At 36.0% G+C, this 24988-nt stretch overlaps 2 protein-coding genes across 3 annotated transcripts in view; one reads left to right on the top strand and one right to left on the bottom strand.

Annotated features, from left to right (window-relative positions):
* Nucleotides 1–17792, bottom strand: part of recql5 (RecQ helicase-like 5) — a 35605-nt gene extending 17813 nt beyond the window's left edge. The window contains exons 1-7 of the mRNA XM_073843885.1: nucleotides 17657–17792; nucleotides 17377–17498; nucleotides 12663–13178; nucleotides 10313–10409; nucleotides 10105–10216; nucleotides 9715–9877; nucleotides 8786–8868 (exon numbers count right to left, since the gene is read on the bottom strand). Of these exons, the coding sequence (XP_073699986.1) occupies nucleotides 8786–8868; nucleotides 9715–9877; nucleotides 10105–10216; nucleotides 10313–10409; nucleotides 12663–13178; nucleotides 17377–17498; nucleotides 17657–17750 (1187 nt within the window). The 5' untranslated portion in view covers nucleotides 17751–17792. The remainder of the gene's footprint in view (nucleotides 1–8785; nucleotides 8869–9714; nucleotides 9878–10104; nucleotides 10217–10312; nucleotides 10410–12662; nucleotides 13179–17376; nucleotides 17499–17656) is intronic.
* Nucleotides 365–8763, top strand: smim5 (small integral membrane protein 5). Of its 2 annotated transcripts, XM_073843907.1 has the most exons (4): nucleotides 365–592; nucleotides 6454–6554; nucleotides 7214–7347; nucleotides 7860–8763. In XM_073843907.1, the coding sequence occupies exons 3-4, from the start codon at nucleotides 7230–7232 to the stop codon at nucleotides 7949–7951; spliced, it is 210 nt and encodes a 69-aa protein (XP_073700008.1). In that variant the 5' UTR covers nucleotides 365–592; nucleotides 6454–6554; nucleotides 7214–7229; the 3' UTR covers nucleotides 7952–8763. The 2 variants fall into 2 exon arrangements, with proteins under 2 accessions (XP_073700008.1, XP_073699998.1); XM_073843897.1 differs by lacking the exon at nucleotides 6454–6554.
* Nucleotides 17793–24988: the final 7196 nt, after the last annotated feature.

The raw sequence follows: 24988 nt of genomic DNA on the forward strand, positions 1-24988 counted from the left end.
ATAGACATTGCAAATGTACTTATTTATTTATTTATTGCTTGTCTTCTTGTTTTTGGAGTAAAAAGTAACCTCAAAAACACGTTTAACACTATATTATATAAGATACACTGATGTGACGTATTGAAATAAACAAATTTCCTACATTTTAGTGCCAGGAATGTGTTTTGGGCCAGGAATTCAGTATGCAGACATACACACACACAAGCATTATAACACAAAACAGTCACTTTCAAAGGGACCTCAAGACTTTGTTTGACAAAAGGAGAAAAAAAAAAGTTTCCACGGTGATTTGAGGGGAGGAGAAAGGACGGGGCCAGACAAAAAGGGGGTGGGGTGGACTTCGTAAACAGAGAGAGAGAGAGATCCAGACTGACAGAACGTATGGTGTGTGCTGTAGGAGTTACACAGCCTATCCCAAAAGACTCGTCATACTGGAAATCTCAAACACTGGAGGCCACACACAGCATGACTGCACAGCAGCTAGACTCTCAGCGGTTCACGACAACTGTGTGACGGGACCAAGCGCTCAAAACTTTACACAAGTTCATGTGAGGAGTGTTACACGGGACGAGAGCTACAAACTGGAAGCAAGGTGAGAGAAGACAACATTGGGGTGTATGTGTGTAGATCTGTGTCCTCGAATAACGGCGAGACTGTGAGCATGAAAATAATGACACGGTCAGCAGAAATCAATTTGTGCTTGGCACATCGACAACCTCCAAAAACATTTACAAAGCAGACATGGGGGGAGAAAAGTTAAACAGCACAGCGGCTCACAAAAGAATCTGAACGTTCAAACTGTATACAAAGCATTAGGTAACAAGTGGCATTATTTTAAAGTAAGGCTGGGCTATATATGTTTTGTGCACTTTCAGTTTTCTGAAAACTGTAACATTGGACTATTTCCCAAACTGCCCTTGACTCATAATGCATAGGAACAGTGACTGATCCATTTCCAACAAATAACTTGTGTAATCATTTAAAGTGTGTGTGTGTGTGTGTGTGTGTGTGTGTGTGTGTGTGTGTGTGTGTGTGTGTGTTTTTAAATGTGTATGAAAACACTGCTGTTTCTATATAGTTGAGTCAAAAGTTTACATACACCTTGCAGAATCTGCAAAATGTTAATAATTTGACCAAAATAAGAGGAATCATATTCATACTAAATTATTTTTTATTTAGTACTGACCTGAATAAGATATAATTCTACATGAAAGACTTTTACATATTGTCCACAAGAGAAAATAATAGTTGAATTTATAAAAATGACCCCCCGTTCAAAAGTTTACATACACGCTGTTTTTTTTTAGTGATAGTTGTTCATGAGTCCCTTGTTTGTCCTGAAACAGTTAAACAGCCTGCTGTTCTTCAGAAAAATCTTTCAGGTCCCACAAATTCTTTGGTTTTTCAGCATTTTTGTGTATTTGAACCCTTTCCAACAATGACTGTATGATTTTGAGATCCATCTTTTCACACTGAGGACAACTGAGGGGCTCACATGCAACTATTGCAGAAGGTTCGAACGGTCACTGATGCTCCAGAAGGAAAAACCATGCATTTTGAACAGAATGAGGATGTGTACATTTTGCATTTTTGGCCTAAATATCACATGTTTTTTATTTAGTCCTGCCCTTTAGAAGCTACAGAAGATACTTAATAACAAAATAAGTAACCTGATCTTTTCAGGGTAAATGTTTTCACCTCAAAATCATACCGTTATTGTTGGAAAGGGTTCAAATACACAAAAATGCTGAAAAACCAAATAATTTGTGGGACCTGAAAGATTTTTCTGAAGAACAGCAGGCAGTTTAACTGTTCAGGACAAACATGGGATTTATGAACAACTATCACTAAACAAACAAACAAACAAACAAACAAACAAACAAACAAACAAAAAAAAAAACTGCTGTGGATCATTCAGGTAACAACACAGTATTAAGAATCAAGTGTATGTAAACTTTTGAACAGGATCATTTTTATAAATTCAACTATTATTTTCTCTTGTGGACTATATGTAAATGTCTTTTATATTCAGGTCAGCACTTAATAAAATCATTTTGTATGATCCTCTTATTTTAGTCAAATAATTAACATTTTGCAGATTCTGCAAGGTGTGTGTAAACTTTTGACTTAAACTGTAACTGTGCATCATATGGATGCATACAAAGAGAAAAAATGTATGCGATTCCTCATTGAAAGAACATGTCTTGATTTTACTGCGTTTCTGTTCTTACACATTTCAAGCAAAGCGTTTCTCAAAAAAATGACTGTTGATTTGAATGCCAAAACTAAATCAAAGCACAATGCACTGCAGACATGCAAAGCCATGCTTTTGAGTCATGGCATGAGTAAAATTCATTAATGAATCGCTGGTTTGACAACTCACATCTGAAAGATAAGTTCAAAGCGAACATGACACAAACGCTTTCTGCCAATCTCCTATTAAAGACTCTCTAGTTTCATCAGATTTATAAAAGACAGAAACAGCCATATCTGTCAACATTTGGGTGATTTAAAGATGACTTATCATGAAAATCTGACTTTTTAAAGGGGTCATCGAATGCAAAACTCACACTTTTACATGTTGTTTGAACATAGATGTGTGTTGGAAGTGTGTGCACAACCACCCTATAATGATAAAAATCCACCCAGTGTTTTTTTTTTTTATTCATATAAATCATAACCCCTTTTTTAAATCAAGCCATTCTCAGTTTCTTGTCTGGTCCATAGTGAAAATATGAAAAAGGACAACCCAGTACATTTTGTTTTGGTAAGCCTTTCTCTGCAAGCCTGTGGAAAAAAACGAGCCACTCAGGTTTCACTGTAGATGTAGAAAGTGGGGTCTTATTATAATATTGCCGCCCCTTAATCTGCACGTTTCCACCCTACAACATTTTTGTAAGCGACAGTGATGAACCATTTCTAGCCCCATGGCAAAAGTTTAAGCTGTGATGCTTGATTCAACTTCCCGCATCTGCTACCTGTACAGATACCTGTAACAGCGCAACTGGGTTGTAGATTGGCAGGTTGCCAGGTTGAGGTCACAAATAGGTTGAAATTTGTACGAGGTGTCGATTGTGGAAGTAGGACGCATTTCATCAAAGATCTGGAAACTGGACAACCTTGGAATAATATGCTGATGTGATTATTCATATTAAGAGGTTTTGGCCATACAAATTACGGGAGGTTCCCGGGAGAAATAACAAAACGGCAGATGGGTGTGAAATACGGGAGACTCCCAGGAAAAACAGGAGTGTTGACAGGTATAGATACAGCTGTACCGCTTCTCTATGAAAACAATCAAGCTCCTAGAGACGTGCTGTGGGTGGAGCTAAAGAGCCACGAGACCACACAGCTTTTGCGTAGCAGATACTGACATAAATAATTCCCTTGGGTTCTTTGGGAAACCAAACCAAACTAAAAACACACTTCTTTGGTGACATTGTTGATTTCGTGTAACAAGATAGAAAGTCCTCTCCTCGAATCAAGCACGGTGCTCTTGCTCTGGTTGATGTGCACGCTCTTCCAAGAAAAGTCCCTATATTAGGAATCCCACCCTTTATGATGTCACACAGGGCCATACGCTAAAAAAAAACTTTCCGAAACTTATTCGAAACTTGAAGGAGTGTACCATAGAAATATCCCATCACACGTCCAACACATTTTTTTAAACTTTGGCCATGTTTAGCATGAGACACTAACTCTTTAATGTAAAGCAATATAATGTAAAGTTACGGAAGCCCATTTCCGCCACTGAATAAATTGTGACTGACCATTGTGAGTTTATATCTCACAATTCTAACTGTTTTTCTCAGAATTGTGGGACATAAACTCGCAACTGCGATGTTATAAAGTCAATTGCAATATAAACTCTTAATTCTGAGAAAAAAGTCAAAATTGGGGGTCTATATCTTGCGATTCTGACTTTATAACGCCCAATTGTAAGTTCATATCTCACAATTGAGGAAAAAGTCAGAATTGTGAGTTTATAACTCAATTTTTAGTTTTTGTCTCGCAATTCTGACTTCATAACTCGCAATTTTAAGTTTATCTCTCACAATTCTGACTTTATAGCTCGTAACTGCAAGTTAATATCTCACAATTCTGATAGAAAAAGTCAGAATTTTAAGATAAATAGTCACAATAAGCTTTTTCAAATTATTATTTTCAGTGTTGGAAACAGGTTTCCATATGAAATAGCTTCAATGGACAATGTAATCGCATTTAAAAAAGGAAATCCAAAGCAAGGAATGATGCTTTCATCAGCAGGGTTAATTTTGTACCGTGATGGCACACCCACAGGTCTCCGTCCTGTTGGAACCACACCCACCACAGCAGAAATGTAATTACTAGCTCAACTTGCAGGTTTTGTTTTTGATTTTTTTTTTTTTCTCTCTAGTTGCTTTAAGTACCAACTGTGAAACGGAAGAAAGATACAGTTTCCACACAGGAAACATTGTGCACGCATGGCTGAAATACTGCCATTTATAATAACAGCCAGTGCTAACACATAAACTGACAACACAATAGGACAATTTATCCTGATATTAACCATTCCTCTATGCTTATATAGTTAAATGAGCCATTTGTGAACACAGGGTTTGAATGATGCCTGAGGAAAATGCAAGTCTACCACCAGCTGCAGTGTAATCTAAAACATGAAATGTGCTAATTTAATACAATGCAGCACTAATCTAAAACAGCTCTTTTAAAAAAACTGAAAACAACTTGGTCACGCGTTTTATTTAATCACAGCATATCTGGAGGATTTTTAACGTCAGTGTAAAGCAATATTAAATATGTGTTCCGAGTTTGTCACACCACAAGAAAAGTGTTATTAACCACCCAGCCAAATTTGAATGATAAAAATGCTGAAAAATGTAAATAAAATAAGACATCAAAATGTTGAAAAAATAAGCAGTATTCTCCGCTTTGGTATGCTGGGTGTGCGTCTGCTGGCAGCGCTGAAACCACACCCACTCGTGGGAAAGCTGCCACTACCACTTAAATGGATGCTCCCTCTAGCAGCTTAAAGTCCATGTAAAGGCAATTCAAAGAACATATTATAAATGTATTGCTGAAAATACGTTACAACGACTGTGAACTATGTAGGATTGATTTGTGGAGCTAGACCTGGGGGCAGCCGTGGCCTAATGGTGATAGAGTTGAGCTCGTAACCCAAAGGTTGCCGGTTCGATTCCCACACCGGCAGGAATTGAGAATGAACAGCGCCCTTTCCACCTTCAATACCATGACTGAAGTGCCCTTGAGCAAGGCACTGAACCCCCAGTTGCTCCCGGGCGCTAGAGCAATGGCTGCCCACTGCTCCGGTGTGTATTCACAGTGTGTGTGTGTGTGTGTGTGTGTGTGTGTGTGTGTTTGTTCACTTCTCACTGCTGTGTGTGTGTGTGTGTGTGTGTGTGTGTGTGCACTTGGATGGGTTAAAGGTTGTATCAGCGATTTCTAGCCTAAAACATAAAGTGTCAATTTCAGCTGACCTTTCATCACGATCCGCTCGCTGCCTGCCCCATGAATTGTCTGTGAAAAAACCGCGTCTCTCTGGTCAGCCTAGGGTCCGAGATATGCCAAAAAAAACAATCGGCACTACCAACCTTTCCACAGATAAACAAACAGTGTTCCAACCAATCAGCGTCAGGGGTTTGGTGTTGTGGACTTTCCTACTGGTGCAGGGATGTGAGGAAGGCGGAGCGAAAGTCCACAACAGCTGGTCAGCTGAATTTGACACTTTATGTTTCAGGCTAGAAATCGCTGATACAACCTTTAAATGCAGAGGGCCAATTTCGAGTATGGGTCACCATATTTGACAATCTGTCACGACTTTCACTTTTAAATAGTTTTTTTTTTAGCATTTTTGCGATTAGGATTTTTTAGGCTGGTCTAAAATCACATTTTGATTTTATTTTTTTACCCAACTGCTGGTTGGGCCTGTCTCCGACAAAACAAAGCAAAATAAAGGCTTGTATACATTTTATTTAATTTATTTAATTTATAAAGTCTTTACTGTGCTCTAAATTATATTATTTTAAGGACAAGATGTCAGCCAGCTGCGTCAGCAGAGGTCGTTTCGCACAATGAAAAACGCATCCCAGATAGCACACATTCGTCTGCAAGATGTCTGTTAAAGATCTCTTGATCTGGAAAGCATCTTCTGTGTACAAAACGTCTGGCAGATGTCTGTAAGATGTCAGTTTTACATGCCTTTTTACATTTCTAAATCATAAACATCTTAAAGACATCTAATTAGACGTCTATTTGACATCTGATAGGAAACGTCCAATAGACGTATTGCAGATGAGCAAACTACGTTTTGGAGATGTGCGTGTGCTATCAGGGCTTTTGTCTTGCATAACAAAAAGACTTTATTTGTTATAACACTGGATTTAATTTGTTGTTAAAATATGTTCTCTAATCTCAGTACTGTTTGTTTATGGGCAGGTTATGGAGGCATCTTTCAGCTATGAGTGAAACGTGCGGCGGCGGTCTGAGGTTCATATTAGATTTCCCCCGACACACCTGCAGAAGAACTTGCTATTTTGGTAAAAAGTGATTACAGGGAACTGTTGAATAGACTTAAATTAAAATGCTACTGTTAAATGTTCCAAGCTTTTTCTAACATACTTGTTAAACAAGTTTAAAGATATGTAATATTGTAAACTATTCATCCAAACAAGTTCTATTTGTCTTATATTTGTGTCCATGGGTGTTCTGGCTTAATAATAAATGATAATAATAAATGCTCAACTCTTGATTACTGATGTTGCCTCTATAATTCTGTGTGTGGCTTTTATCTTCCAGCCCATTTTAAGTCAGCAATATAATCATTTTTAACCAATAGTTGACAATAGTTGACAAAACAACCAAGTATGTGTTCTGTCCAATATTTACCCAGTGCTTGGTTGCCAAATAACCCAAGTTGGGTAGTTTTTAACCCAGCATTTTTTTAAAAGTGTATTACTGTTAGATACTGCAGCCTACAGTACCAGCAGGCAGCGCTTTTGGAATGTTAGAAATATAGCCGTTTCCCCGGTAACCCTTGTAAACAAAGCACTCACAAATGTTACTTTAGGAATTACACAGAGGTAAGATAAAAAGTAAATGCCAAGGAAACCTTTCTAAAGACCTTTCTAAACTCCCTCCTCCCCAACACTCAGTCTTTTTTTTTTATTAATAGTCAATATTCTGTGCTTGCATTTAGACTTGCTGCAGTCAAAATGAGTGCTTCAGAGGAAATGATGGCAATTCTCCAGAACGTCTGGACCAAGCTGCAAGGTCTTCCTCAAGCCCACCCGCTCACGCAGACGGCGTTTCTCATCATCCTGCTGTTCTTCTGTAAGCTCCCTATCACCACACTATCATTACATCTCTGCACTGTGGCCACATCTCGTGTAATTTTGGAAGAGGTTTTATTTGAACACAAGGCGGAGAGCTCACGAGAGCTTCTGCTGCGATTAAAGGCTTCCACCGAGGGCAGATCCATACTTAGCTTGCTATTTTAGTGAGGGCACGGCACTTAAACTGACATTAAAAACTCTAACAAGCAGTTGACTGTAAATGTGGGAGGACATATGTTAACGTTTCAGGTTTCCGATGTTCCAAAATTCAGGATTTGAGTCGTTCTGCAGCTGGAAAGGAGGTCAAGAGTTCTGAAACTTAGTTTTCATAGTCTAGAAAAATCAAGAAGAAATCTGATTCCTCATGACTATTTTAACAACAATAGCCTTCTTTACACATCACTAGAATTCATTAAAACTGGTACAAGTGGTCAAATGTAACATTAGTTTAGTCAGTTGAGGCTGAAACTTGTGATTTGTGACTAACGGCGTGTTTCATTCTTCCTGCAGTGACATTTATTGTTCTGATTGTGACTGGATGTGTTTACGGCCGCTGTGGCTGCTGTTCAACAGGGACCAGAAACAGAGTCTCGGCTGTCTGAAACATGGGCTCCACAATACAGAGGAAGATCTGAGCAGACCACAATGGGCCAAAATAAAACAAGGTGGTGACTCATAGTTTGGAGTGTAAAGGATGTGATATCACTCGTTACAGTGAACGAATTCAGCCAGTGAAAGAGGTGCACACTGTAAAGCTGTATGAAAATAGAACTACACTCCTCAGCGACAGTCATGAAGCAAACCAGAAGAGCTTCAAATGCAAAAACAAATCTGGCTGAGATACACGTTCCCCCTTAATTGTGAACTCCACAAATAAACACTAAATTCCCAACATCTCTCATTACGGGAATGCAACCACTATGAAACCAGTGCCAAATACTGCCATCTGGTGTTTGCTGATGAAGAAAGGAGAAGCTATTAATATTATAGACTATTTTCAACATTGATAATAATAGATGTTTTGTGAGTATCATGTGACTGAAGACTGGCGTAATGATGCTGAAAATTCACAAGGAAAAAAATATGCTTCAAAATATATTAAAACAGCAAACGGTTATTTTAAATTTCAATATTACTTCTCTATATTACTGTTTTTACTGTATTTCAGTTCTATAAATGTAGCCTTGGTGAGCGGAAGAGGCAACAAACTTTCAAAAGTTAATGTAATATTCAAGAAAGATTGATGATTCCTATCATGTTGCATTAAGATCATGTATTATATACAGAAAATAGAGCTGAATCTTGGTGAAATAAAACGGCAATAATCCGAAAGCTTGTGTAGTTTTATATTGCTTAAAAATACATGTATTCGAACCACCTATTCTGTTTTATTAAACATTTATTAGATTTTTAAGCTGATGTCTGTTTAAGCTTACCCTTCTTGTTCACAAAAAGCAACCATGGCCTCAAAGTCCTGGATGGGAGCTTTATCCTGTTCTTTCTCTGATCCTCGCTTCTCCTAAAATAAAAAAAAAATAAAAAAAACAGTATATTAGAAACAATGACTGTATAAGTACTCAAAAGCATGAAGATACAGTCAAGCCCAAAATTATTCATACCCCTGGCAAATTCTGACTTAAAGTTACTTTTATTCAACCAGCAAGTTTTTTTTGTTTTTGTTTTTTTTACCGGAAATGAAACAGGCTTCTCCAAAAAGATAATAAGACGATGTACAAGAGGCATCATTGTGGAAAAAAATATTTCTCAGCTTTTATTTACATTTGCACAAAAAGTGAATTGTTTGGCCACAATGATGTAGCCTTCATTTGGCGTAAAAAACGAGAAGCTTTCAACCCTGAGAACACCATCCCCACTGTTAAACATGGTGGTGGGAACCTAATGTTTTGGGGGTGTTTTTCAGCCGGTGGACCAGGGAACCTAATCACAGTAAAGGGCACCATGAAAAAGGAGCAATACATCAAAATTCTCAACAACAACATCAGGCAGTCTGCAGAGAAACTTGGCCTTGGGCACCAGTGGACATTTCAGCATGACAACGACCCAAAACACAGCAAAAGTGGTGAAGAAATGGTTAGCAGACATTTCAGCATGACAACGACCCAAAACACACAGCAAAAGTGCTGAAGAAATGGTTAGCAGATTGTTGAAATGTAAATAAAAGATGAATAATATTTTTTTCTTCTATGATGCCTTTTGTACATTGTCTTATTGTCTTCTGGGAGACGTCTGTCATTTCTAATCAAAAAAACTTGCTGGTTGAATAAAAGTAACTTTAAGTCAGAATTTGCCAGGGGTATGAATAATTTCGGGCTTGACTTTATATAAATTGGATGTCGCTCACAACCTGTTTGCGGGCGATTTCTTTGCGGATGAGGAAGTTGAGCTGGTCTCTGTCTTTGGGTGAGTAGTAAATCCTGCAGGACGACGGCAGTCCGTCACGTCCAGCTCTTCCTGACTCCTGATAGTAACTGGCCAAAGACTTCGCCAGATTCCAGTGGACAACAAACCTGGAAAAATACAGACACTTGTCAAACACAGTAAAAAAAAAAGTAACACAACAACATTAATAATTGATATTGATAAGAAATGTTTCTTGTGACACAGTAATGATGCTGAAAATCCAGTTTTGTATCCCAGGAATAAATCACATTTTACAATAGATTCACACAGAAAACAGGTATTTTAAATTACAATAATGTTTCAGAATATTTCAGTTTTTCAATGTGTGACTCACCTGACATTGGCCTTGTCCACTCCCATACCGAAACTGATGGTGGCCACAATAACAGGCACTTTATCGGCCATCCAATCAGCCTGATTCTCTGTGCGATCGGCCGCCTTCAGCCCTACAGAGACATGAAACATAAACCAGAATGATCTTTCCCATGCAAACATGCACAATAACTTTATATACAAATATTCAGTGTGAGTGACAGGATCACCTGCATGGTAAGGCTTGGCTAAGATTCCTAGTTTAGTCAACTTATGTGCCACTTCCTCGCAACTCTCTCTGGTGCGACAGTAAACAATCCCACAGCCCTGCAAACCAAACATGGCTGTTTAACGTTATATCTCGTTGACTTAAAGGTTGTATCAGCGATTTCTAGCCTGAAACATAAAGCGTCAATTTCAGCTGACCTTTCTTCACGATCCGCTCGCTGCCTGCCCCATAAATTGTCTGTGAAAAAACCGCGTCTCTCTGGTCAGCCTAGGGTCCGAGATATGCCAAAAAAACAATCGGCACTACCAACCTTTCCACACATAAACAACGCGTTTTTTTCACAGACAATTTATGGGGCAGGCAGCGAGCGGATCGTGAAGAAAGGTCAGCTGAAATTGACACTTTATGTTTTAGGCTAGAAATCGCAGATACAACCTTTAAATGTAGAACACAAAAGAACAGTTCATTCAAAATAAATATTCATCATTTACTCAACGTCTATTTCTCCAGTGGGACACAAAAGAAGATGTTTATCAGAATGCCTGAGCTGCTCTTTTCCATACAATGAAAGTGAACAGTAAGTGAGTCCAGAAATGACCTAAAAGTCACCCAAATGACTTCTGTGTTTCTGAATTCATACTGACTGAACTATAGTTGTTCATTGATTATCTTTTCCTTTAATTAAGCTCTCAAATCCGAATCGTTTTCACCACTAGAGGGCACATATTCAAAACAAAACAAAGAACCGAAGGGTTAGTTTGATGATAGGGGTTGTGTGTGGACATTTTCAGTTTTCATTTTAATTGTAGCTTCAGTTTTAGTCATTTTGCTATGTGTTTTTGTCATTTTTACTTGTTTCATTTCAAAATGTTCTATTAGTTTTAATGCGTTTTAGTCATTTTAGTATTTAAATTTAAGTTTAAGGAAAAAAATGTCTAATATATTTTTATATTTAAATTCTAATCTTTTTTTTTTCAGCTTTATTTTAATGACTGAAAATCATTTCAATAGTTTAATTTTAACAATTAGCGGCACCGAAATGCACTGCCATTCAAAAATTTGGGACCAGTAAGATTTTTTATATTTTTTTCTCTTGATGGAACATTTTCTCTTGAAAACTTCCATTTAGTTGATCAAAAATGCAGAAAGAAGCAACATTATGATATATTATTGCAATTACAGTTGACAGTTTTCTATTTTAAAATACTACATTTTATTTCTGTGATGCAATGCTTGATTTTTATCAGCCAGTACTCCAGTCTTCAGTGTCACACGACTCCTCAGAAATCATTCTAATATACTGATTTTCTTTTATTGTCAGTGTCAAAAAAAGTTGTGCTGCTTAATATTTTTTTGGAACCAGTGATACTTTTAAGGATTTGTTGATGGATAAAACGTTAAACAGCACTTATTATAAATATAAATCTTTTCTAACAATCTAAGTATTTACTATCACTTTTTATCCATTTAACACATCCTTTCTAAGTAAAAGTGTTACTTTCCTTCAAAGAACGAAAGAAAGACTAAATTTACTGACCCCAAACTTTGATCAGTAATGTTTATCGTTAGTAAAGATTTCTAAATAAATGCTGTTCTTTTTAACTTTTCATTCATTTAAGAATCTTGAAAAAAGTATCACAGGTTACAAAAAAAATATTAAGTGCTTCCAACATTAATGATAAATCATTATATTAGAATGATTTCTGAAGGATCATGTGACACTGAAGACTGGACTAATGATGCTGAAAATTCAGCTTTGCATCACATGAACAAATGACATTTTAAAGTATATTAAAAAAAGAAAACCACTATTTTAAAATGCAATAATATTTCACAAATTAATTTTTTTTCTGTATTTTTAATCAAATAAACACAGTCTTGATGAGCAGAAAAGACTTCTTTAATAAAACTGATCTCAAACTTCTCAACGACAAATAAATATTTTGAAAAAAAAAAAACTTTATACTATTTTCAAGTAAAAGTTTCAATTTAATGACTACAATTTTCATGTGGTGCAACTATCAAGGAAAAAAGTAATAACATTTTCCTTAACCCTTCAATATAGGTGAGGGATTTTTTTTAAGATTTTTTTTTTGCTTTTATGAAACTTTTTTATCGTTATTATTTCTGGACATTGGTAGCACATTTTTTGATTTATGCCCAAACCACCCACCAAATATCAACATGAATTCTAATTCAGACATTAAAAACATACTTACAATGTCATTAACTCATATGCAAACATAAAATTTATTTTTAGCATAATTTTCTTTCATGGAAAAAATAAAGCTTCAAGTGTTTATGATAGAATGTCATTCCAGTTTAGAACAATATGAGGGCGAGTAACTGACCTTTTCAGCTGTATTTCCTCCCAGCGCCTCTTTAGCCAATGCAAACAGGTGGACGTAAGGATCAGGCAACAGATCCCGGAATATCACATCGTATTTCAAGTTTTTACGGAAAACAGGTGTGGCAAAGACAATCGGTGAGCGCAGTTTCAGCGAGCGCTCTATGTCTTCCTGCACTTTCTTGGGTGCTGTGGCCGTCAACGCCACACAGGGAACCCCCTGCAGACGGGAGCGCAGGTCCCCGAGCTTCAGGTAGTCTGGTCTAAAGTCATGACCCCACTGAGAGACGCAGTGAGCCTCATCCACAGCCAGATAAGCCAGCAGACCCCGCGCACACAGCGAGTTCAAGCAGGGCTGGAAGGACGGGGACGCCACCATCTCTGGAGTGATGTAGAGCAGCTTGAGCCGAGGACTCTCGCTCTCCAGATCCGCCAGGATCTCACGCCGCTCAGCGGAGGGCAGTTTGGAGTTGATGGAGCGTGCAGGGACATTCAGAGCTTTCAGGTGCTCCACTTGATCCTGCAGCAGTAAAAACAAATGAGTTTGTCATCATAAATCAACAGGGCCAGATTTACCACATGATATGCATTCACAACATTTAGAATAAATTGATCAAAAATGACAGTTAAGATGTCTATAATTTTACAAAAGATTAATATTTCAGATTTAAATGTTCTTTTGAATTGTTTTCAGCATTGACAATAATAATAAATATTTCTTGAGCAGCAAATCAGCATATTAGAATGATTTCTGAAGGATCATGTGACACTGAAGACTGGAGACTGGATGTTGAAAATGCAGCTTTCCATCACAGAAATAAATTAAATTTGACATATTACAAAAGAAAACAGTTATTTTAAATGGTAATAATATTTCACAATATTACCGGTCATCCCATTTTATTATTTTCAAACTTGTGCTGTGAAACCTATATATTACCCTGGACCACAAAACCAGTCATAAGTAGCAAGGGTATATTTGTAGTAATAGCCAAAAATACAGTTTATGGATCCAAATGATCGATTTTATGCCAAAAATCATTAGGATATGTAAATATCATGTTCCATTAAAATATTTTGTACATTTTCCTACCGTAAATATATCAAAATGCAATTCTTGATTAGTAATATGCATTGCTAAGAATTTTTTTGGACAACTTTAAAAGTGATTTTCTCAGAATTTAGATTTTTTTGCACAATCAGATAATAGTCGTATCTCAGTCAAATATTGTCCTACCCTAACAATCCATACATGAGCTTTCAACTTTACGTATAAATCCCAATTTTATAAAAATACACCCTTATGACTGGATTTGTGGTCCAGGGTCACATTTTACAATTTAGCTGGGAATAATTCACTTATAATATTCTCCTATAGACTACTAGTTGCATTATTGTGCTTTATTGTCATTTTCAAACTAAAAATGGCCAGGATCCTATTGAAGCCCATTTCTCCAATTGAATACATTAAAAAAAAAAAAGGTTATTGCGACTTGTTTTCTCACAATTCAGACTTTTTTTCTCAGAATTGTGAGATGTAAACTCACAACTGCGAGAAAAAAAAGTCAGAATTGTGAGATATAAAATCCAGAAATGGATTGTATAACTTGCAATTGCATATCTCACAATTCTGAGAAAACAAAAAACAGTTTGAATTACAAGATACAAACTCGCAATTGCGAAATAATTCAGAATATCTTGCAATTCTGACTTTATAACTTACAATTGATTTATATCTCACAGTTCTGTGAAATAAAGTCAGAATTGCGAGATATAAACGTAAAATTGAGAGAAAAAAAGTTTGTATTGCGAAATACAAACTCAAAACTGAGAGAAAGAAAGTCAGAACTGCAAGATGTAAACTCAAAATTGCGAGATACAAACTCAGATTTGCAAGTTTATATCGCAATTTTGACTTCATTTCTCGCAACTGTGAGTTCATATCCTACAAATCTGACTTTATAACTCACAAATGAGTTTATATCTCACAGTTCTGAGAAAAAAGTCAGAATTACGAGATATAAACTGTCAATTGCCAGAAACAAAGTCAAAATTGCAAGATATAAACTAGCAATCGCAAGAAAAAAGTCAGAATTGCGAGTTACAAACTCACCATTTCGAACGAAAAAGTCAGATTTGCGAGGTAATACCGCAATTTTGACTTCATTTTTCGCAACTGTGAGTTCATATCCCACAATCCTGACTTTATAACTCACAATTGTGAGTTTATATCTCAAAGTTCTGAAAAAAAAGTCAGAATTACGAGATATAAACTCTCAATTGCCAGAAACAAAGTCAAAATTGCAAGATATAAACTAGAAAAATGTCAGAATTGCTAGATGAAAACTTAAAATTGTGAGAAAAACGTCAAGTCAGAATTGCGACATATAAACTTGCAATTGCAAGAAAAATGTCAGAATTGCGAGTTACAAACTCACAATTGAAAGACAAAAAGTCAGAATTGCATTTCTGACTTTATTTCTCGCAACTGTGAGTTTATATCCCACAAATCTGACTTTATAACTCACAAATGAGTTTATATCTCACATTTCTGAGAAAAAAAAAAGTCAGAAGTGCGTGATGTAAACTCAAAATTGCGAGAAAAAAGTCTGAATTGCAAGTTTATATCCCACCAATCTGACTTTATATCTAGCAATTCTGACTTAATAACTAACAATTGTGGGTTTACATCTCACAGTTCTGAGAAAAAGTCAGAATAATGAGATGTAAACTCGCAATTGCAAGAAAAAAGTCTGAATTGTGAGATGGAACCTTGAAATTGCCAGAAAAAAGGTCAGAATTGCAAGTTTATATCTTGCAATTCTGACTTTATTTCTCAAAACTGAGAGTTTATATCCTGCAATTCTGACTTTATAACTCACAATTGTGAGTTTATATCGTACAGTTCCAAGAAAAAAGTCAGAATTGCAAGATACAAACTCACAATTGCGAGAAAAAAAAGGCTGCAAGATTAGAAACTCGAAACTGCAAGAAAAAAACAATCTGAATTGCAAGTTTATATCTCGCAACTGTGAGTTTATATTTTGCCATTCTGACATTACATCTAGCAATTCTGACTTTATAACTAACAATTGTGAGTTTATATCTCAGAGTTGAGAAAAAAGTCAGAATTGTAAGATATAAACTCAAAATTGCGAGAAAAAGAGTCTAAATTGCAATTTCAAGAAAAAAGTTTATATCTCACAAATCTGACTTTATATCTAGCAATTCTGACTTTATTTCTCGCAAATTTGACTTTCTAACTCACAGATGAGTTTATATCTGACAGTTCAGAGAAAAAAGTCAGAATTGCAAGATACAAACTCGCAATTGCAAGAAAAAAGTCAGAATTGCGAGATGGAAATTCGATATTGCGAGAAAAACATCTGAATTGCAAGTTTATATTCTGCAATTCTGACTTAATAACTCACAATTGTGAGTTTATATCCTACAGTTCTAGAGAAAAGTCAGAATTACGAGATATGAACTCGCGATTGCAAGAAAAAAGTCTGAATTCCAGGTTTAAAAGTCAGAATTGCGAGATGGAAACTCAAAATTGCGAGAAAAAAGTCTTAATTGCGAGAAAAAACATCTGAATTGCTAGATACAAACTCCCGATTGCGAGAAAAAAGTCCAAATTGCAAGTTTATATCTCGCAATTCTGACTTTATTTCTCGCAACTGTGACTTTATATCCTGCAATTCGGACATTGATTCTAGCAATTTTGACTTTATAAGTCACAATTGTGAGTTTATATCTCACAGTTCTGAGAAAAAAGTCAGAATTGCAAGCGGCAAACTCGCAATTGCAAGAAAAAAATATTTTATCTTGCAATTCTGACTTTATTTCTCACAACTGTGAGTTTATACCCCGCAAATCTGACTTTTTAACTCACAGTTGAGTTTATATCTGACAGTTCTGAGAAAAAAAAGTCAGAACCGCAAGATGTAAACTCAAAATTGCGAGCAAAAAAGTCAGAATTGCGAGCAAAAAAGTCTAAATTGTGAGAAAAAAACATCTGAATTGCTAGATACAAACTCGTGATTGCAGAAAAAATGTCAGAATTGCAAGTTTATATCTCGCAATTCTGACTTTATTTCTCGCAACTGTGACTTTATATCCTGCAATTCTAAATTTCAAATCTGGCGATTTTGACTTTATAAGTCACAATTGTGAGTTTATATCTGGCAGTTCTGAGAAAAAAAGTCAGAATTGCGAGATGGAAATTCGAAATTGCGAGAAAAACATCTGAATTGTAAGTTTATATCTCGCAATTCTGACTTTTTTCTTGCAATTGTGAGTTTATATCTCAGTTCTGAGGAAAAAGTCAAAGTGTGAGATAAAAGGTCAGAATTTTTAGACAAAAAGTCACAATTATATATATATATATATATATATTTTTTTTTAATTCAGTGGCGGAAACAGGATTCCATAGGATCTCCTTGTTCTGTCTCTACACTAAAAAGAGTGGTCACTCACACAGGTTTAGAATGACAAGAAGAGTGAGTAATAATTACTCTTTTAATCAGTCAAACATAATAAAATAATCGCAATACAGGTAAACATTGCTTTTTAAATATGTTTGGCCAAAATATACAGGGCAAACCATGATTAAACATCAAAACAGGGACCTGCCCAGGGGCTATTGTGTACCTACTGCTTATCCAGGATAGGAAACATGTATGGGTGTTTTGAAAAAGCAAGTGGGCGTGATTTACCTGGATAAGAGCGATTAAAGGCGAGATAACCAGGGTGATGCCACTGGCCAGGAGAGCAGGGAGCTGGTAGCACAGAGACTTACCCGCTCCAGTGGGCATGAGGACAAACACATCCCTGTCACCTGTGAGCACAGTCCACACACACACAAGCAAACATCAGGAAACTGCTCTATCACTGTCACTGTCATTATTACTGACTCATTTAACCATCAGATGCACTAGCATTCAGCTAACTCCTGATACTTATTCTACATTAACCCAATGTAAATGTCATTGTCACCATTTAGTACTGCTTTCACGGCATCTTCCTGCTGCTGAGATCGAAACTTGTCGAATCCGAAGTGTGTCTTTAACGCCCGATGAATGGCACTCATAACTACATCAACAATCACAACATTCACTCAACTTTCATTGAACTCAGCGGCGCACGCTAATGATGTCACTGTGCGACGCACATATTCTGCGTTTTTTGAGTTTTATGTCATCTTTTGCTTGGTTAGTTTCACATACATAAATGTGAATTCTCCCATCGTAAACGACATTTTAAGGCATTATCAACTCATTTGAGCAGTATTGTAAAAATACACTACCAGTCAAAAGTTTTTTGTACAGTAAGTTTTTTTGTTTTGCTCACCAAGCCGGCATTTATTTGATGCAAAGTTCAGCAAAAGCAGTGATGTTGAGAAATATTTGTATTTAAAATAACTATTTTCTGTTTTGAACATATTTAAAATGTCATTTATTCCTGTGATTAAAGCTTATTTTAGCATCATTACTCCAGTCTTCAGCGTCACATGATCCTCTGATCCTTCAGAAATCAATAGGTGTGTTCGAGCTCATGCTGCGCTGCGCAGACCGATCGGCGAGATTAGCCGAGAGCAGTCGGGGAGGAGCTGAAAACGGAGCCGTGAAGTCGGACAAATTGGAGATCTCGTGAGATAGGGCCGATTGCAGAACGGCAGGACCATACGTCACAGCAGTCACACGGCAGCAGCGCCGCGGCAGCAGGCTCAGCCGGTAGTGGGCGGAGTCTACAACTCAGATCGAAAGTGTGTGAAAATAATTATCAACTTATATTTTTTCTTTTCCTTTTCTTATTTTTAATGTTGTTTTTTTATAACGTGTTGTATGTTATTTAAATAATAATAATAATAATAATAATAATAATACAAATAATTTATTAATGATAAACACCAGAAATTGCACTTCTTATCTTTGTGAAGTGTTTCAAAGCTGTTAATGTTAAGTCAGTATTTAATTTAAAGTTAGTTTTTAATTGAAAAAAAAAATGTATATACATATTTATAAATATATATGTGTGTATTCGCGCCTGTTTAAATTATATGTACGTGTGTGTAACATTTTTGTTGTCTTAAAAGATAAACAGTATAAACTGAGTGCAAAGCTTAAACAAAAAACAAAACAAAACCTGAGCAATAGAACGTTTTTATATAGTTAAACTATATTTTTACTTAATAATTTCAGGATTAACCAGTTTTTCATAGTACATAATACCATGTACTATACACTATACGCATCATTAACTGGATTTTCAAAAAAAATATTACAAAATCAAACAAATGTTATAGCACAGAAGGCACACATTTGACAACAATAATAACCACACATTACTCACCTAACTAAATTAGGTTAAACCTATGCAGTTAATCCTGAGGCATGTTTTGTTCACACACTCTTTAAGGAAAATGCCCATATCAATATCATCCTTAAATTCAAAGTGAAACACGAAGGACTCTTTGGCCAGCAGACTCTCATCATTTGTTTCTGCAGTTCTAAAAGTTCATTATGTTGCTGCACATGAAATATAACGCGGATAACATTAAATATATATATATATATATATATATATATATATATATATATATATATATATATATATATATATATTTTTTTTTTTTTTTTTTTTTATCAGGTAACACATTGATTATTTATAACTCAAACCCACTGATCTATATAATGACGAATATTTTTGAAGCGTATCTTTCACACAGCATTAGTTTTTAGCATATGTCTATGTAAATTAATTTTTACTTAAGATGTTTTCTGGAATGTTTATGGTCTTTTTGAGCTGGATAAGCGATATATTGAAATCGTTTTGGTGGGCGTGTCAGCTGCGCACTTGCAAAAACAGGTAACTGATCCAACACTAAATATATTTCTTTATGTACCTAATTATACAGGAAATAATACACAGTACCTTATATCTGGTATTAGTATCTGAAATTGATTCGATTATACAGTAAATAATACAATACAAGTCTCTGTTACTACATTGCTGGTTATATTGAAATTCAAATATTTGAAATAAAGCTTATGTCTTTAAGTCCGTACCATTTTTAGTCAGTGATATATTCTCAGAGTCATGGTGTGTATTTTTAATGTGCCTGATTGAGCAACATCTATTTCAGACTCTACAGATCAGCAAATTCTGTAATGATTTACTAACATTACCGTTTCCATCTGAGTAAAATGCTGTGTATGTTGAATTAATTATTAATTTAACGAACAAATCATTACCTGCTTCAAAATGAATAACGTTACTGTTAAATATTGTTGAAACATGCAGTTAGTCTACTGTACGAATATAAACAACAAAATGACAAACCGTGAATAACTGTACTGAGATCGTATGATGTTTGTTTATCTGATGTATGCGACTGTAATGTAGGCTATGAATGTACGTTTTTAATAAGCAGAGGGAATTCCGAACATTAACCGTTTACATGCTTAGGACGTTTGCATTGTGAAAATGTACAGTGAGACTTCAGGTATAAAAACACTGACTTGCAATGTGATGTTTTCTCAATAAAATCGTATAGTTTCCTATTCATTCAATGGAATGTATGCGAATACTAGGGAATACTAATATGGCGGCGCGTGGCTTCACTTTTATGACGTCATGAGCAATCCAGTTCTCTATTATAGATCAGTGCTCAAACCCCTGGCTGTGTCCAAATTCAGGGTCTGCATCCTCCTTAGGATCCTTCCTACCAGGTTGAAGGAGGAGGGGTCCTCCGAAGCAAAGAGCATAGAATACCAAGAGGCGAAACTCTGTGGCTGTTTTGGTAACAGCCACTAGGTGGCGCTTCGGTAGCGCGGCCGCCATTCTGGAGTGAAAATTCCACTGGACAAGAGCACAGAAGCAGACAGAATGACAACGAAATAGAAGTCAAAGTGGAAATAAAAGAACGCAGTGACTGCAGGGAGGTAGTGTGTGACCTTATAAAGTGCAAAAAGTCACTCTACAATGTTAGATTTATTTTACAGATCAGAATTCATCATATCTTACTTCAAATTAAGTCATCAGTAAATGGTATGACTACTACAGTAAAAGTTTGATTGATTGATTGATTTTATTTGACCACTTAAATATAAAATAAAATATGAAAACAGTACTCTGTGTCATACATTAAAATATATAATATATAAAATATAAAATATATATAATACATTAAAAGTTGTATTATTATATATGTTTTATGTTATCAATTGTGGAATCCAACCATTACATTTGAGGCAGCCTGCTGTATTTTTATTTTATGCAACTTAATGCATTTACTATTACTATTATTATTTACTATTATAGGTCTGAAATATATATTGTATTTATACATTATATTGAACGTGTTAAACCCATGGATCACACTACAAATATCGATGATCTTACAGAACATGATGTATTGCTGTGTCTTTCATAACTAAATAATTAAATAATTTTGGAGTTTTTAGTCATGCTTTAACGGACATTAAAATAAGATAATACTGCAAAAACAGTTTACTGTTAAGCTGTTATATTCCTGTCGTATATTTATTGTCTAACACTCCCAATTTTCTGATGCTTGTCCTTAATTTAATTATATATGTTGGTATTAGTTCAGCGTTTATAATGCTAGAGCAAAGATTTTGCGAAAAATAAATGCAAGACAAAGTCTGTTTTTGATAATATACGTTATTTTGTGTTGTCATATTTTTTAATTGCATTTATAACAAAGGTTAGGGTACGTACAAAACATACAAAAATCCTTTTAATAACAAACGAGTTATGGTTTAATAATTAACAGAAGTAGCCTAATATAATACAAAAATTCTTAAGAAATAAACGGAAAGGAGTAAAAAAAAATTGTGTATTTTAGCTTTAAAGTACTTTTTTTAAAACAAAGCAGCTGATATTTGCCATAGCGACAGCATGGAGGTAGTGGACTGCCGAGTGGCTTTCACTCCAAAATGGCGGAAGCGTAGGGCTGCTACTGGGCGGCGCTGTTGCAATGGAACGTTCTATTGACTTTCACTTCTTGTCAGTATAAGTTCTTTGTCCGAAGACCGCAAAACCTGGAAGTAGGTGGCAGTGAATTTGAACAGCCTACACTTCTTTCAGTTCCCTCCCTTCCCCGTTGCTCATATCCTGTCGCCTAGCAACCGTGACAGTGCTAAGCAAGAAGTAAGGTTATCTGTACTGCACAAAACAAAATAACTACTCTTTCATCCCTAAAAGCGTTAAAAACATCTTCAATCACTAACAAGAAATTAGCTGTGTGTAAGGGGATATTCACACAGGCAGGAAGAAAGAAGCTAGTTTACGAAAGTGTTATTTTTTTAACATATACATACAAATGTAAAAAAAAGCTTAACGCTAAAACTAGTGATGTGATGTTTGACACCTGAAGCTTCGAAGCTTGTATCAAAAAAACGAAACATCTCACAGTGAAGCACTGTACCGGAGCTTGATTCGTTTTGTCCATAACCACGTGACCTGTGACGTCCGAAGCTTCGTTTTCGCACACAACCACGTGACTGCTTCATATTCTGATTCAAATAACGCGAACCCCTTGTGCAAGTATCAAGTGTCATTCACTTTTTGTTAAGAATAAATCATAATACGAATAAATATGTACATGTGTAGTTTTGTGCATATTCATTTTGTAGTTATCCTTGCTTCACAAGCACTTCTAATTAACACTAATATTAGTCAAAATTATTCTTAATTTACTTTGAACATATATGCCTACATGAACCATGCTTATACTTGTATCATTTTATTAAAACGTTTATTTACAGATCAATTCGAGTAAAATTACTGTTTTTCTGACATAGCACAAATAGATGTGTTTAATGAAACTGTCCAAAATCGCTTTAAGATCTGGGACGCGAAAGCAACTTTTCCCACCTTTGTCCACAAGATGTCATTAGTGTGCAACATGTTGAAAGGCTTCGAGTAACGAACCTTTTTACGATACAGTTGAGGGGAAAGCCTCGGTGCTTCGAAAAGCTTCATTTTCCCATCACTAGCTAAAACCAAAGGCCAAACTAGACAACCGCTGTAAAAAATTATTTTTTGAAATGGCAGTTTTTTTAAAACTTCCAGCATTACTACCGCTTGCTTCGTCCGCCATTATTTGAAAATACTGGAAGCGCTCTGCCGAAAGGAATTGTGGGATTGGTAGGACAGGAAAGGATCCATAGACATAATAGAGATAGACGCCACACTGGCTGCTGGAAACGAGAAATGCGGCCGCCATTTTGGGCCGGTCATACTCTGGAATTGAATACATCGCGTAGCAGCATCAGCAGCAGGAGTGAGAGAACATGCCTGAACACTGTGCAGGATATTCCTGCTCCAATCGGCGGACCATCGAGAGCAGGGCTCGGGGGATTACTTTTCACAAGTAAGATTTAACATTACTATACTATTGGTTGTATTTTGTGAATAGAATATTACCAGAGTTAAGAATGAGAAAGGATCTTTGATGTTAACGTAACGTTAATGAAACGATGCTAAGCTAATGCCAGCTAACAATGCTATATTTACTGTTCACCCGGCTATGAAGTGAGACTTGATAAGTCATATTCCGTAACACTGACTTAGATTACAACTGATACAAGAATGTTATTGTAGAAATACAACAAATATTACTGCTATAAACATTGGCCAGCGGATTTTAATTCGTCTTCACTATCTCGCCGGCGGGACAGTTAAAAATTCAAACATTCTAACTTAAATCAGTTGTATGCACCATATTGGTATATGCTATGTTTTTCAATGAACAATCTGTATAGTACATTATATTGTCAGATTAATCTTACTATGTCAAATTCAATCAAACTCCTCCTTGTGCGTCTACACAAAAGGGTTCATATACAGTAAGCATTTGATTGTCAGTATGCATTTTGGATATCCAAAAGTCCTATGGGGAGTTTCCATAGGGCTTTTTTTTTTTTTTTTTTTTACAAAACGCATGAGCATATCTTGACAAATAATGGTCAAATGGCAAACAAGCTTATTCACAATTTCAGCAACTTTGGTTCATTATCAACAGATATGCATCAAAATAGGAGTTTTGTTGAAGAGAGCTTGCCATATGCTTAAGTTGGCACGTAATATGTTGCAGGTAAATGATGATCGTTGTAGACCTATTTGTACAAGTTATGCCTCTGCTGCTAAAAGTTATATCTAAAAATTGTTGCGTATACATTTGCACAGTTATGGCTGGACATGATCAACATTTTGCCTGATGTACTTGTTTGACCAGTGACTGATTCTAACTCTGCAGGCCTACAGTCCAATTGCAACGACCACCGGACAGATCAATTGGAGGTACATCAATCATCTCAATGATGTGCAAAAAAAAGACGGACTGCACGCTGCCAACAAAATTACAGATAAACATATCTACTTTGAGAACCACAAGATGAAGGTGTCCCTGGCTGCACAAACAATGAGTCGCTCTGTGTCAGTGGCTCTCCGCACAATGCGGGATCTTGGATACTCTCAGTTTAAAGACTGAGGCAACGGCAGAATTATAGAACCACATACATGTACATGTTTTTAAATAACTCATCAGAGTGGTAGCATACCTATGGAGAGAAGGAAGTCAAGCAAATACTAATACTTGCATGTTTACTTATTGAGCATACAGTTTGGAAATATGTACTGTGATCTCTGTATATTTTGAATAGAGCATTGATTTCAACTATCTGATACCTATTGCAACCCTGTAATGATAGTGATTTTTAGATGGTGATATTTCTTCATAGATTATTGACAGGCTGTTTGATGTAATGAATGGACGCAATCCTCGGGCCAAAGGATTCAAAGCTCCCTTGGGTGCTTTGAATTGGATGGAGAGGAAAGCGTTTTTATCAAGAGCCAGGGAGTACTTGCTGAATTTGGTGACAAAAGAAGGAACACCCCTTCACCGATCTAAGAGGTTTATTAAAATAGTGTTTGTGAAGTTCATGACATGAGTTCCTTATGCCTTATTCATCACGTTCCTAAGATGCTCCGTTGTTCCGTTATGCATTGAGTTCTTAAGATGCTATTATGTGCTTCAGTTTTGTTTATGTCTGAATTGTCTTGTATTCAGTGTGTTTTTCAGGTCCTAGATGCTTGTAAATGTTTTAAATGTTTCAGGTCTCTCGGCCAAGTATACTTGCGTATACAAGGAATTTGGTCTCTGCATTTATCCCAGAGATCACAGAGCACACAGTGATCACACAGTGAGGTATTACACATCAGCTTTATGCAGGAGTAAGAAAGATGATATGTAAGTTGAAATGATGTTATCTTGTTTAAATGTTTTTCAATATGCAGTTT

The sequence above is a fragment of the Garra rufa genome, chromosome 1, assembly GCF_049309525.1.
Source record: "Garra rufa chromosome 1, GarRuf1.0, whole genome shotgun sequence".
NCBI lineage: Eukaryota > Metazoa > Chordata > Actinopteri > Cypriniformes > Cyprinidae > Garra > Garra rufa.

Coding starts and splice junctions, on each gene's coding strand:
- smim5 (XM_073843907.1), top strand. CDS start 7,230: ATGAGTGCTTCAGAGGAAATGATGGCAATTCTCCAGAACGTCTGGACC. Junction 7,348..7,859: donor CATCATCCTGCTGTTCTTCT/GTAAGCTCCCTA, acceptor TTCTTCCTGCAG/TGACATTTATTGTTCTGATT.